At 35.8% G+C, this 14,151-nt stretch overlaps 1 protein-coding gene across 8 annotated transcripts in view; it reads right to left on the bottom strand.

Moving 5' to 3' along the window:
* Positions 1 to 14,151, bottom strand: part of TASP1 (taspase 1) — a 219,268-nt gene that overhangs the window by 93,081 nt on the left and 112,036 nt on the right. For 5 of the 8 annotated variants that reach the window (XR_005122133.2, XR_005122135.2, XM_037494547.1 and 2 more), the window contains one exon: positions 69 to 179. The exons of 1 other annotated variant lie outside the window; for it this stretch is intronic. Coding sequence is in view for 5 of the 7 variants with exons in the window: in XM_037494547.1 (XP_037350444.1) it covers positions 69 to 179 (111 nt within the window). In the remaining 2 variants the exon portion in view is untranslated. Of the gene's footprint in view, positions 1 to 68; positions 180 to 7,360; positions 7,444 to 7,748; positions 7,908 to 8,943; positions 9,035 to 14,151 lie in introns of those variants that run through there. 2 more of the 8 variants (XM_054696273.1, XM_054696274.1) reach the window with 2 other exon arrangements.

The following is a 14,151-nucleotide window of genomic DNA, read 5'->3' as shown; positions in this document are numbered from 1 at the left end:
TGTATATGTAGAAGGCTGTAATTTTACTGATGTATATGTAGAAGGCTGTAATTTTACATTATACTTACTGATAAACTTGTTTTGCATAGTCTCCAAGAGGGCTTGGTGAGCATCTTCAGCTTGTAAAGCATGTGAACATTCTCTAGCCAGTATGGTACGCACAAGATGCTCCCCACATCCTAGAAATCCAAGGAAACCAAGAATGATTGAAGAAAAGAATTACTAAACATCTTTCTTGTCTTATTAGTATTAAAATTCACTTATGCACCACTTAAGCAGTAGCTGTTTTGAAAAATATTTAGTGATGGATGAAATGATATCTATGAACACTAGTAATTTTAGTAATGAGATTTGGCAGCAAGTGAAAAAACAAATAATTGTCTAATCTCAAAAAGAAAGAAATAAAAATCATTTTTCATAACAATGATATACATAATACAGGAATTTAGATTGTCTTCCTGGGAATCTCCTAGACTCTGTCTCATTTCCATCAAAAGATAATTATAAAAAAATTTTAAATAATTTATTTGTTTATATTCAATTGACTTTAGTCTACCTCTTTCCCTTGACACCCCATTCACCTGGACTATGGGAGAAATGCAGGCAGCTGGGGCAACCTGAATCTCCCCCAATCTACTTTTCACTGAAAGTCTACCTCACATCAACAGCTGTAAAGTGGACTTAATAAAACAGCATCTCTCCATATTCTTATAATTTACATAGCTTTCACAGGTTCTAAATAAAGTGCATTTTAATTCTCTGTGGTGAATCTGCCACATTCAGACACACTAAGAGTGGGTAGGCATGATGGTGCTGTGAGGCATTCCCTAGAATCCCACTAGTTTCTACCCATTAAACATAAAAATGGCCTACAAAAGTGGAGATGAAGGAAATTTAATTTCTAGGCTAAGTGAGAAAAAAAGATTTCTGAATAAAGAGTCTGATTAATAAATACAAACTATAAAAAAGATACTTTGATAAGCACTTGCAAGGGTAAGCCTTTTTTAAAAAATGCTGAATGCCACTTGAAATGATTTTTATATAAAAAAGTCAGTTTCACTGTTTATACATCAGTGTCCTATTACACAAACCAGAATAGTAAATAGCCAGTCTTTAAAAAGCATCTTTTATTTTAAACTTTTTTCCTTTAAAAATGCGTCCTACCCTAACTAAACTTAAGAGTGGAGAGGGAAGGGAGAGGAGGGAGGAGGAAGAGGCAAGGGAGAGAAGAAGGAATAGGAGAATTATTATTCCTGCTTGAGGTGTCCCCTTAGTTTATTTGAAAATCAACCTCACACCATGCACAAAAACCAACTCAAAATGGATTAAAGAACTAGACATAAGACCTGAAACTATAAAACATGTAGAAGGAAATATAGGCAAAACACTACATGACATATACCTCAGTAACATCTTTAAAGACTCATCACTCAAAGCAGTGATAGTGAAGGCAAAGATAAACTCTGGGACTACATCAAATTAAAGAGCTTCTAAGAGAGAGTACCAAAACAAAGAGACACGGATGTGGAGAAAAAGGAAATCTCCCGCACTGCTGGTGGGAGAGCAAACTGGTCCAATTACTATGGAAAGCTGTGTGGAAATTCCTCAACCTGCTAAAGATGGAGCTTCCATATGATCCAGCAATTCCACTCCTACATATTTACCCAAGGGACACAGAAACATTAATTCAAAAGGGCACCTGCACTCCTATGTTTATAGCAGCACTATTTACAATAGCTAAGCTATGGAAACAACCCAAATGCCTAAAAATAGATGACTGGATCAAGAAGATGTGGTACATGTACACAATGGAATATTACTCAGCAACCAAAAAAGATAAACTCATGCAATTTGCAACAACATGGATGGAGCTAGAAGGGATCATGCTCAGCGAAATAAGCCAGAAAGAAAAAGAAAAATACCAGATGGTCTCACTCATAGCAGGAATTTAGAAAACCTAAATAAGGGACCAGGAAAAAGACTAATTCTAATAAAGTAAAAATCAAAATTAACAAGCTACTATAAACCAGAGACACACTACAGGGGGGTGGAGGGTGGGAGGGCAGGGCAGGAGGGATTAGGGTCAAAATAAGGGGGGCGGGTGGGAATTGTATGGGGAATATAACCAAGATGAAAATGCATACATTGTGCAAAATTGAAAAATGATGTAAAAAATATATAAAATAATAAAAAAGAAAATCAAGTCTTGCAATAATTTACATATCAGATAAAAGATATCAAATGGTCTAAGCATCTAATGAGACTCAAGTCTAGAACCAAATAAATAAATAAATAAATAAATATGGCAAAAGAAGGAGTATCTCCAGGATTCACTCAGATTACCCAACCAAACCAGGGAAAAGCATGTCTTTTCATGTCATAATCTGTATATGGAATGTATATCTGTAAACATACAGTACACTGGTAAATAGAGTAAGGAGGCTTTTAGCAATCAAAAAGAAATGTGGACAAAGAAAATCAAATGAGGCACATCTTAAATTCATGAAAATTAAACCAACACAAACACACAGTTCTCATTTTTGCTAGTATGTATAGTTGGCAGATGTTAGGCAAAAAAATCTGCCCTTAAACATATTATCTATTGTGAGACAATGTTGGTGCCTTTCATTCAGAAATTCTCTTCATATACATACCTCTCCTCCCCTCTCTTCTCTCCCCTGTTCTCCCCCCTCCTCTATACATACATGCACAAATGCATACACACATATATCAAACACATACAATACACATTCATTGCCAAAAATCCAAACCATTCAAAGAGCATCAAAGTTTTTTTAAAATTCACCTGATATTTTGCCAGAAAAACCTCTCCTGTAGTTTTTGGTAAAGTTTAAATGTAAACATCCTTCAAGATCTAAATACATCTGATTATCTACATTTAGAAGAAGACAGATATGTAACTTAGTATTTAATTTCATAGACAGGACTACAGTGATCCTAATAGCTAAAGTTTTGCATTGTTTTTATAATGAGGAAAAAATGACAATAAATCTAATAGAAAAGGAACCGTTTTGACAGAATGTAGACACTGTGCTAAAGTCATGAAACTCCATTAATTTTAATTTCTTTTTTGTACTTACTTGATGTTTGACGGTGAAATGTTATACTTTAGAACAACAATAACTGTTAGGAAATTGGCATATTATAAGCTAAATGAGTATTCAAAAGGTTATGCATACAGACCTCATGTCAAATATCTAAACCACAAGAAGTTAACATCACATCAAAAATACACAAAATGAATTCGAGAATTCTCCTGTTGTTATACAGGAATATTCAGAATTTTCCAACTTAAAATTATAACTTCTATTCAGACATATATCACCTATAACATAAAAGCCTTGACACTAAAAGCTTATTCTCCTGCAGGTTCTAATCAAAGAGAAGTTTCACTTCTATGATTTCACCAACAAAATTCCAAGGTTTCTTAAATAAAGGTGCCATATATCTGAAGTGTAATTCAAAAGCAAACAGTTCCATTCATCTATGAATGGAATGCTTCTAGCAATAAGCATTTTATTACATCCTCCTTTTGTCCCTACTCATACAAGAAAGGGTCCATTGCTGGTATCAGATATTAACACAAAACACGGATTACCAAGAATGAAGACAAACCCAGATGAAAGTAATAAATACCAAGTTCTAACGGAACTCAGAAAAGTATGCACTTACTTAGGTTAGCATCAATGAAAATGACAATTGAATGAGCTAAAAAACATAGTGAATTCATAACTTACATTTTGAAAGGCATTTTCACCTTTGGAGGATGCTATGGAATGAATTCACTATTCTGAAAACTGATAGATGAAAGAAAATTAAGGATTTCTCTATTCTTCATATAGGAATGATACAGCAGGATAACCAAATAGTTTATGAAGGAAGTTTTCCTCCACAGAATTAGCCAAACTCATAAACGAAGAATAAACTAACAGAATTATAATTAATTATTTATAAACTATGATCTAATAATTGATACAGGAAACAATCATCAATGGCTGTTAACATCATAAAAATTGCAATTGGACATTAATGTCTTTTAATAAAATTATACCTTTGTAGTTTTGCCCTCCCTGCTAATTATACCCAAATCTGGCCAAGCCCCTAAATTCAATTACAAATTTACAGAAATTAATAGCATCCACAAAAAAACATACAGTTAACATCACACATAATGGTGAAAAATTGAATTATTCTCCCTAAAATCAGGAACAAGCAATAAGATCTGCACTTCTATATTGCTGAACAGAACAATATAGGTTCTATAGGTTCTGGAGATTTGAACCATTAAAAGTAAGGCAAGAAAAACGAATAGAAGGTATTAAGATCAGAAAGGAAGAAGTAAAACTGCCCCTTATTTGCAGAAAAATTAATTGTTTATATAGAAAATCCCAGGTAAACCTACAAAAAAACTACTAGAGGCATCTCTTCAGATTCTATCTGGGTAGCAGTCTGGGAAAACAGTTGCCTGGTACCTCTCAGTCTCCAAAATGTGGACTCGATTTTCATTTCCTCCCCCATCCATGGTTTCACCAGATTTTTAATGAGCACCTATTTGGTGCTAGCCCCAGAAGTACACAGCAGTTGGCAGGAGTGCTGCTGTATATTGTCAGATCTCCCCAAAGCTATTAGACTCCTATTTGGCTACTGAGTACTCAGTCGTCTGGCCAGTCCAGATGCCATTTCCCTCATTTTATGTGCTATAGACTAACCTTAGGGATTTAAATGAGAACTTTGCACTCTGCTTGGGCATTACCTCAATCCTCTGAGTCAATATCCACAACCAGGTCATCTCCCATTAATTTCAACATTTAGCCTGCTCTCACTTTACTCTATCCCAGTGTTTCCTGTTTCTTTCTTTCTTTCTTTTTTTAAAGATTTATTTATTTCTTTATACAAGCACTGGGTACAGTTAGAGCGCGGGAGGGCGAGAGAGCATTCACTAGAGTCAGAGCGGAGAGCAGAACAGGCAGACTGATGAAGTACACTGCTGAGGGGAGCAGTGGGTGGCAGGAGAGGTCTGCACACCATGTGGGACCCTCACCCTGTGGCCGGGGATCAAACTGGAGCTGAAGAGGCTGCGGGCAGCTTTGCAACCCAGCGCTCAACCGCTGCACCACCGGGGAGGCGCGTTTCCTGTTTCTAAGACTCTAGTATGTCCTACATCTAAAGACTTTGGAATTATAATACATTTCCTCTCTTGTGGGAAGCTTTCACAATCTACACTGAAGATGAACTCACAAAAAAAGTTATAAATCACACACACTCATAAGGCAAAATGAGCAGAGTATTATCAAATCAAAAAATCAATGATAACAACAGAGGTTCACAGGTAAATACTTTGGCTTTGTATACTACATATGATTTCTGTCAAATATTCTTCTTTTATTTTTACAATGCTTTAAAAATTTAAAAATCATTCTTAGCTCATGAACCATACAAACACAGACTTGGACTGTAGGTCATAGGAAACTAGAAGAGTTAAGAGAGATCTTATTGTCCTTAGATGTTTTCAACAATGCCATCACTTCTCTAGTGAATACCCTGGTCTATGTTACCAAAGAGATGCTGTATCTCTATTAAAGGAGAAATCTAAGATCTGGGTCAAGCAGCAGGGTCTTGTATAGAAGAGAAAAGCTTATGCATTCTATTTACTCATTTTTTGTATTCTCTCTCTTTCTTCTCCCTCCCTCTCTTCTTCCCTCCCTCCCTCTGTCTCTCTCTCAAGTGCAGGCGCACACACGCACACCCCTTAGCCCCTGTAGGAGTTAATGTTTTCTACCCCTCAGTCAGACCCTATTTGAATCCAGTTCAGTGAATTTGGGATTTTTTATTTAATTCCTCAATTTTCTTTTCTTTTTTGTTTTTTAAAAGACTGTCTTTGAGGTTTTTTTTTTTCTTGCCTTTTTTTTTTTTTTAAGATTTATTCATTTTACACAAGAACCAGGGTACAGGCCAGATGTGCGGGAGGGTGAGAGGATTCACCAGAGACAGAGCGGGGAACAGAACAGGCAGACTGACAAAATACACTGCTGAGGGGAGCAGCGGGCGAGACAGGAGAAGTCTGCTGCACCATGTGGGACCCTCACCGGCCTGCCGGGATCGAACCAGAGCTGCAGAGGCTGCGGACAGCTTCACAGCACTGCGCTCAACCACCTGCGCCACCAGGGGAGGCCCTAATCCTCAGTTTTCTTAACTGTAAAATAGAGAATGGAAGTAGCAACTACCTCAGGGGGTTGCTGTGAGGACAAAATGAAATAACATATCAATATAAAGCATTTAGCATGGGGTTGGACATTTGCTAAGTATTACAATGAGGATAACGACTGCTTACAAAAACTATTCTAATATTTTCTTGTGTCTCTTCATCTTATTCTCTGTATCATCCTTCTATTAGAATGACAAGGTGATTCCCAGCTGCTCTGAAAATCTTCACTGACAGGTTGGAATAGAATTAAAAGGAATTTAGTCCTTGATTTGCAATTCTGAAGGCTACTGTGGGTGAAACTTTCACATAGGGTCATAATGATCACTTGGATAACACTTTCACTGTCAAATAAAAATGTGATAAAGATTTCCCCTTGTCTGGAGGGCACATTTTAACTGTGATTATCAAGGAGTATAGATTCTGCATAAGGTTTGTTTGCTTTTTATTACCTTTGTTATTTCCCCCAATTTTTACAGTACCTATTTCTTTTTCTGACAGATTTATTGCCTGACATCAATGTTACACACTTACATTCACAATACTTGCTCTTAAAACAAAATAGGAAAGGACAAGGCAGGGTCTCCCATACAGGGATTTGGTCCAATGTACTTCATTTCCCTATATTTCAGAATGCTTGGCACAAGTAAATGTGAACTAATGCTACAGGTGTTTTATTTCATCTGACGTTCATCACACATTTATAATTTTCACTTCACCTTCAGTGCAAGTTTCCAATTAAAATAATTAAAAACATGTAATATATTAGTTCATAAAATATATTGTTAAATCATATTTTAGTTACAAAAGGTAAGTGACAACAAACTGAAAAGATTTTGCAGTAACAATAAATATGTAAATAAGTTAAGATATATCTTCACTGCATCTTGAAATAATCTTTAATCTTTCTTTTCTCATCTGAGTGGTGGCAAACAGTGTTGGCATGCGCCAAATTAGTATTAAATTAAAATTAATAGGCCTTTATGTGTCAAACTTTTAATGTAGTGTTTAAATAAAGCATTTAATTATGGAGGATTATAATTCATCCACAGCACCCAAAATGAGATAAGCATAACTTCTAACCTCACAGATCTTTCTCTCCTTTAGGAAGCTTTATTTCTTCTGAACCACACTAACCTCAGTTCTGATTCATTGAGCCCTCACAGGCTGAAAGTGAAGTTGCATTCACAGGAGAGACATAACCCACATTCCTAGGAAGCCTGAAAACAAAAATACAGCATCAACAGAAACAAAAGCACACATTCAGTACCACTGCACACCACATATCTCCAAGAATCAAAGATGATTTTGGAGTATTTTATCATCTTATAAATACACCAGTCACTCTCACTGTGGCTAGTGTGCATCTGAAAAATCTTTCAACACATCCCCTGTTAGAAATCCACAGGGATGGATAAGTAATGAGGAAAGACCTTTCCAAATTTAAAAGGAAACATTTGGTACTTCAGTTTCCAGTATTGAACATCTCTTTTTCAACAAAGGAATTTATTACACAGTACGTCACCTTTTCCCTGTTGGAGGATTTAATGCCAATTCTGGAGCTGGGTTACTTCTGGTTTTCAAGCCTGTCTTGTGAAATTAAAGAGAGGGCTGCCTCAAAAGTGATAGAACACACACAAGATTTCATTCTTCACAGTGTCCCCACAGTTATCAAACCTGGAACCTATTATATGCAGGAAGAAAACATAAGGAACTTTATAAAAGAGATGGAATAAGTGGTGAAGATGTCTAATCTGGTCTAGTTCAAAGGTTATATTTTAACCAACACACATTTAGTGTTTCCCCAATATTCAGATCTCTCTGAATCCTTAACTTTCAACACACTTTGGATATATCAGGCTTTTCTTTTTGTATTGAATAAAGAATAAATAACCAAGAGAAAAACCAATTTTATAATTACCCCCTAAAGATCTTGGCTCTTGCTAACTACGATGTCACTGACATATAATTCAGTACTTCATAATTTTTTAAAATACATAAAAATATATTAAAATTAAGCATGGAAAAATATTTATCTAGAACACAGTGCTAAGTATATGCTACATACAGTAAATGCTTGGTGTTTATTAGTCATTATCAACATTATCAATTTTATTGAGAAGGTATAACCAAACCACAAAAAATTCGGGTCTGAACAAAAAGTAGCTGCATATATGGGAAAAATTCCTGTTTTACGAACATAAATACTTTCAAAGATTAAAACCTAGTTCAAAGAAACTAAAACATTTTAAATTAGCAAAACAGATTTTCCAGAAAAGAGTAGTGAAAATCCTTTATCCAATCTGTCATGTCATTGCTTGTGGATAACAATGCAAAGGTGCCCCTTTGTAAAGTTTGAACACTTCCTCTTCCTTGTCCCTCTCCTTTGAAGTCACATTCTTAATATGAGAATTTACCCAATATTCATTTTGAGTGTGAATACAGATGATGAAATAAAATCTTTCTTTCTGCTCTAAATTATCTCAATATAGTTACCTAATAATAACATTCTAGTTAAGAGATTTGAGGGACAAATCCTAGGAAGGAAAACAATCTGATGCAAATACCCCCAATAAAAGTGATGCTCTTTGCTATGATGGAGTTCCTTAAATTCTGTTACCACTATTGCATTTGTCTGGGAAACATGAGAATTTATAAACATGAGAATTATCCACATTTAATAACTTCATTTAGGTCAGTAGTTAGAAAAGTAGTATCACTTTTGTAATGTTCACTTGATGTTCTTGTCCATCTTCTATCAGAATTCCTGTTTCTGAAACAGGTACCACAGATGAGGAAAATCACCTGCACCTATGGAACCAGAAATGAGTCACATTAAGATTCTTGTGCCTCAGTTTCCTCATTGGAAAAAAATAAATGGTTTAGCTTGAAACAAATGAAACTTTGTAGCTGTAAGTATTTTTAGAATTTCTCAATAACATTCTGGTTAAATTTTAATTAAGAGATTTGCAATGGACAGATCACTTTTTTAAATAGCTCTTTATTCGCTCAGTCCACTTTTTTATTGGGTTCTTAGCTTTATTTTTGTTGAGTTACAAGAGTTCTTTGTAAATCTTGGACCTTAGTCCTTTGTCAAATATAAGATGTGCAAATACTTTCTCCCATTCAGTAAGATTTCTTTCCATTTTAATGGTAGTTTCACTCACTGTGCATTAGCTTTAAAGTTTGATGTCGAGTTAAATAGATACTTCTCTAAAGAAGACATACAGATGGCTAACAGGCACATGAAAATATGTCCAACATCACTTATCATCAGAGAAATGCAAATCAAAACCACAATGAAATACCATCTTACTCCCACGAGAATGGTCTATATTTAAAAAAAAAAAATTGTTTGTGAGGGTGTGGAGAAAAAGTAACCCTCTTACACTGTTGGTGAGAACATAGATTTGTCTAGCCCAAATGGAAAACAACATGGAGGTTCCTCAAAATATTAAAGATATACTGTATGCATATGATCCAGCAATTTCTTCATCCACTCCTCTGTCAATGGATGCTTAGGTTACACACACACACACACACACACACACACACACACACACACACACAGTGGAATACTATGCAGCTATAAAAAGAGATGAAATCTTGCTCTTTGTAGCAACATGGGTGGAAATAGAGGGGATTACACTAACTGAAATAAGTCAGAAGGAGAAAGACAAATTGATGAATTTGCTAGTATGTGGAATACAGAAATAAAACAACAGAGTAACAGACAAAACTAAACAAAAACAAACCCTAGAAATATGGCTAGAGAGGATATATAGGAGGAAGATGGGGGATGAGGAACAAAAAAAGAAGGGACCCAGTGGTCTATGGCCCTTTGGTGGTGGATATGGTGTGATAACACACATCTGAAGAAGTATGAATCTATTTCTCTAGATCATCTACAGTATCGTTAGCCAATGTTATTTCCATTAGAGACAATAAAAGATAAATAAAATGATGTATTCAAAAGAATAAAAAGCTTTTAATTAATGAAAGTGCATATTTATATTAAATTCAGCTATGGAGAAACTTACTTTTTAAGGTGGACAAGAAAACATCATTGGGGGGCCTCCCTGGTGGCCCAGAGATAGTGTCTCAGCACTATCACAACATCGCTGCTATGTCCTGAGTTCGATCCCTGGCAGACCTCTCCTGTTTCACTCGCTGCTCCCCTCAGCAGAGTATTTCAATAAATTTGCCTGTTCTGCTGCCTGCTCTGTGTCTGGTGAATCCTCCCATCCCCCATACCTCTGGCCTACACCCCAGTTCTTCTATGCAAAAATAAATAAAACCTTTAACAAAAAGAAAACAACAATGACTATTTGATTCACCATCAATTCACCAACTATTACATATATATCTAGAATGTTCACAAATATCATCTTGTCAAGATTTTACAAGTGACTTTAAGAAAAGTATTATCAATCACATTTAACAGATAAGAACTAAGATTCTAATATACAAGTCTTATAACTCCAAGTAACAAACTTATTCTAAAATGATCCATCAGTGCAGAAACCAGGCTAATACTATCACTGAATAGAGGAAATAAAAGCAAAGAAAATTAAAAAGTCTCAAAAAACCTATATCCATGAGTTTATGGTCAAAATCAAAGTAATAATTACCTACAGATTAAGCAGCACAAAAAATTGTGATACCAACACATAAGCCTCTAATTTTAACCATAACATCCTAGAAATAGTAAATTCGAAAGAAATATTGTTAAAATTGGATATTTCATTTTGCATTAAAGCCATAGTGGGTACTTTATGAATAGAGAAAGTTATTTACAAACAACTATAGTAATAGAGGTGTAATGTAATGTTAAATAAACATTTAAGTTTACATATTGATTATATATTGGCGGTATAACTCAGTAGTAGATAGTTGACTGCACATTGATTATGTGTAGTATTTGAAGTCCCCAAACAGAAAGAAAATATAGTTACACTATACCCTACATTTAATCTATAAGTACTAAGCCAGCCATGTATATTAAACATTTAATTAATAATTTTCATAAAAGTGGGGTCTCCCTGGAAGTACAAGGTGTTAAGCACTGCACTATGAAGCTGTCCACAGCCTCTGCAGCACAAGTTTGATCCCCAGCCAGCCAGAGAGCAACCCACATGATGCAGCAGACCTCTCCTGTCTCACCCGATGCTCCCCTCAGCAGTGTGTTTCAGTCAGTCTACCTGTTCTGTTTCCCACTCTGTCTCTGGTGAATCCCCTCATCCCCTGCATCTCTGGTCTGTACCCCAGCTCTCGTATGCATAAATAAATAAATCTTTAAAAAAATAATTTTCATAAAAAAAATTAGAAGTGTTTTATGGGGAAAAATTGTCAAAGCCTCTTTCAAAACTGAAAAAGGCTGTTTGAGTTGATGTTATTTCTCAGTAAATTTCTCTATACAAAGGGGACCATATAAATCATTTCATCAGCTTTAAAGCTGTACTCAGAGTTTATAAACAACATTCAGTATTTACAGGCCTCATGAAGTACGATGCAGAAAAAAAATTTAATCTGTTCATGAGTCATAGCTTATCTCTTTCTCTATTCAATACAATGTCAAGGGTAGTTGTAAGACTGGAAAAAAACACAAAAGTTCAGAAGGTAAGAGGGGAAATGGTAATTGTATTCATTTGGTTAGAAGGAGTAGAATTTAAGAAGTAATAATAAATAATAATAAATGATTCATAAGCTATCTTACCACTAGCAGAACTATAATATAAGGAGATAAAATAAGGGAAAAACAAAATAGAGCTAGGCAACCTCAAATGAGTAGGTGTAGCAAAATGCAAATAGACAAGATAAATCCTAGTACTTTCCAAGGATTTCATCTAAGATTATTATTAAGAATTATTGTTAGTTTAAAAAGGAAATATACTCACTTATCTTAATTTTAAGGATTTATTTTAGCCCAGAAATTTATTTATAAGCATATTCAAAGTTACATCAATTTAAGCTTCTTTTTTTTTTAATAGAGGCATGTTTTTATTTATTTATTTATTTATTTGTTCTTTTGTTTTGTTTGTTTATACAAGCACTGGGTACAGTCAGAAGTACAGGAGGGTGAGAGAATTCACCAGAGCCAGAGCGGGAGGCAGAGCAGGCAGAAGGACCGAAGTACACTGCTGAGGGGAGCAGCGGGCAGCAGGAGAGGTCTGCGCGCCATGTGGGACCCTCCTCCGGTGGCCGGGGAGCAGCCAGGGACCGAACTAGTGCCGCAGAGGCCGCGGGCAGCTTCGCAACCCAGCGCTCAACCGCTGCGCCACCGGGGAGGCCCAATTTAAGCTTCTTAATGTCGCCTAGGACCTGAGGAAAGAAAAAGATATATCTATGCCTAAAATTAACAAGGTCAGAAAATTCATAGAATTCTACATTAAAACTCATATATAGCTTTCATACAGATTTTCATAAAACCCAAAGTAAGATCCCACATATTACTCAAAAACCTATGAGGTTATGGTTATAAACAATTAGCTAAACTTCTATTTGATTACCAATAAAAGCAATCACTTTGGGGACCATGAATTTATGTGACAAAGGCAATGGTGACACTATCATTACCTGGAGAATAACATGTAAATTATAATAAAAATACTGACATTAAGTTATCAAATTGAAATGACAATTTCCTGAGAGAAGTAAACAAGGGCCTTTAAGAATCACTGGTACTGGGTCAGATTAAATATGCCATTTTTATTTTTTTAATTTTATTTATTTTTTTAAAAGATTTATTTATTTATTTATACAAGCACTGGGTACAGTCAGAAAAGTGGGAGGGTGAGAGAATTCACCAGAGCCAGAGCAGGGAATAGAACGGGTAGAGTGACAAAATACAATGCTGAGGGGAGCAGCAGGCATGGCAGGAGAAGTCTGTCACGCCATGTGGGACCCTCGCCGGTGGCCGGGGGTCAAACTGGCGCTGCAGAAGCTGCGGGCAGCTTCGCAGCCCAGCGCTCAACCACTGCACCACCTGGGGAGGCCCTAAATATGCCATTTTTAAATATCCATGTTCACTGCAGAACTATTTACAATACCCAAGCTATCTCCATAGTGCCCAAGTACAGATGATTGGATCAGGAAGATATGTATAGAGATACAATATGGAACACTACTCAGCTATAAAAAAGATAAAGTCTTGCTCTTGCGGCAACATGGATGGATATGGAGGGAACTGTGCTAAACAAAATAACTCAGGAGAAAAACAAATTCCAGATGGTATCACTTAAATGTGGAATATAGAAAAACCAAACAAAGGATCAGATAAAGCCAAATGAAGAACTAACGCTAAAAAGTTGACAATAGAATGAAGGCTACCAGATGGGAGGGGGCAAGACAAGATTGGGAGGGAGTACAATGGACTCTGGTGGATTATAACTGTGTGTCTCTGTGATTAGTGCAGAATGGTAACAATACCTGAGGTGGGAGATCCTATACTTCGAACACACTAAACCAATGTTACCTCAATTTAAAAAAGGGGGGGACCTGCTCATGGATTGGAAGAATAAACATTATTAAAATGGCCATCCTACCAAAAGCAATATACAGATTCAATGCTATCCAATCAAAATTTCAATGTCATTCTTCAAAGAAATAGAACAATTATTGATGAAATTCATATGGAATCACAAAAAAACCCGAATAGCCAAAGCTCTCCTGAAAAAAAAAGAAGGGAATGGAGGCATCACACTCCCAGACTTCAAACTATACTACAAAGCCATAATCATCAAAACTGCATGGTATTGGAACAAGAACAGACATACAGACCAATGGAATCGAATAGAAAAATCCAGAAATAAACCCACAGATTTATGGTCAACTAATCTTTGACAAAGGAGCAAAGACTATGCATTGGAGCAAAGAAAGTTTGTTCAACAAATGGTGCTGGGAAAACTGGGTCGCTACATGCAAAAGAA

This window comes from Talpa occidentalis, unplaced genomic scaffold (assembly GCF_014898055.3).
Source record: "Talpa occidentalis isolate TD23 unplaced genomic scaffold, MPIMG_talOcc4v2.1 talOcc4.10, whole genome shotgun sequence".
Lineage (NCBI taxonomy): Eukaryota > Metazoa > Chordata > Mammalia > Eulipotyphla > Talpidae > Talpa > Talpa occidentalis.
Note: the sequence above shows the minus strand (reverse complement) of the source record. Positions and strands in the feature narration are given on the sequence as shown.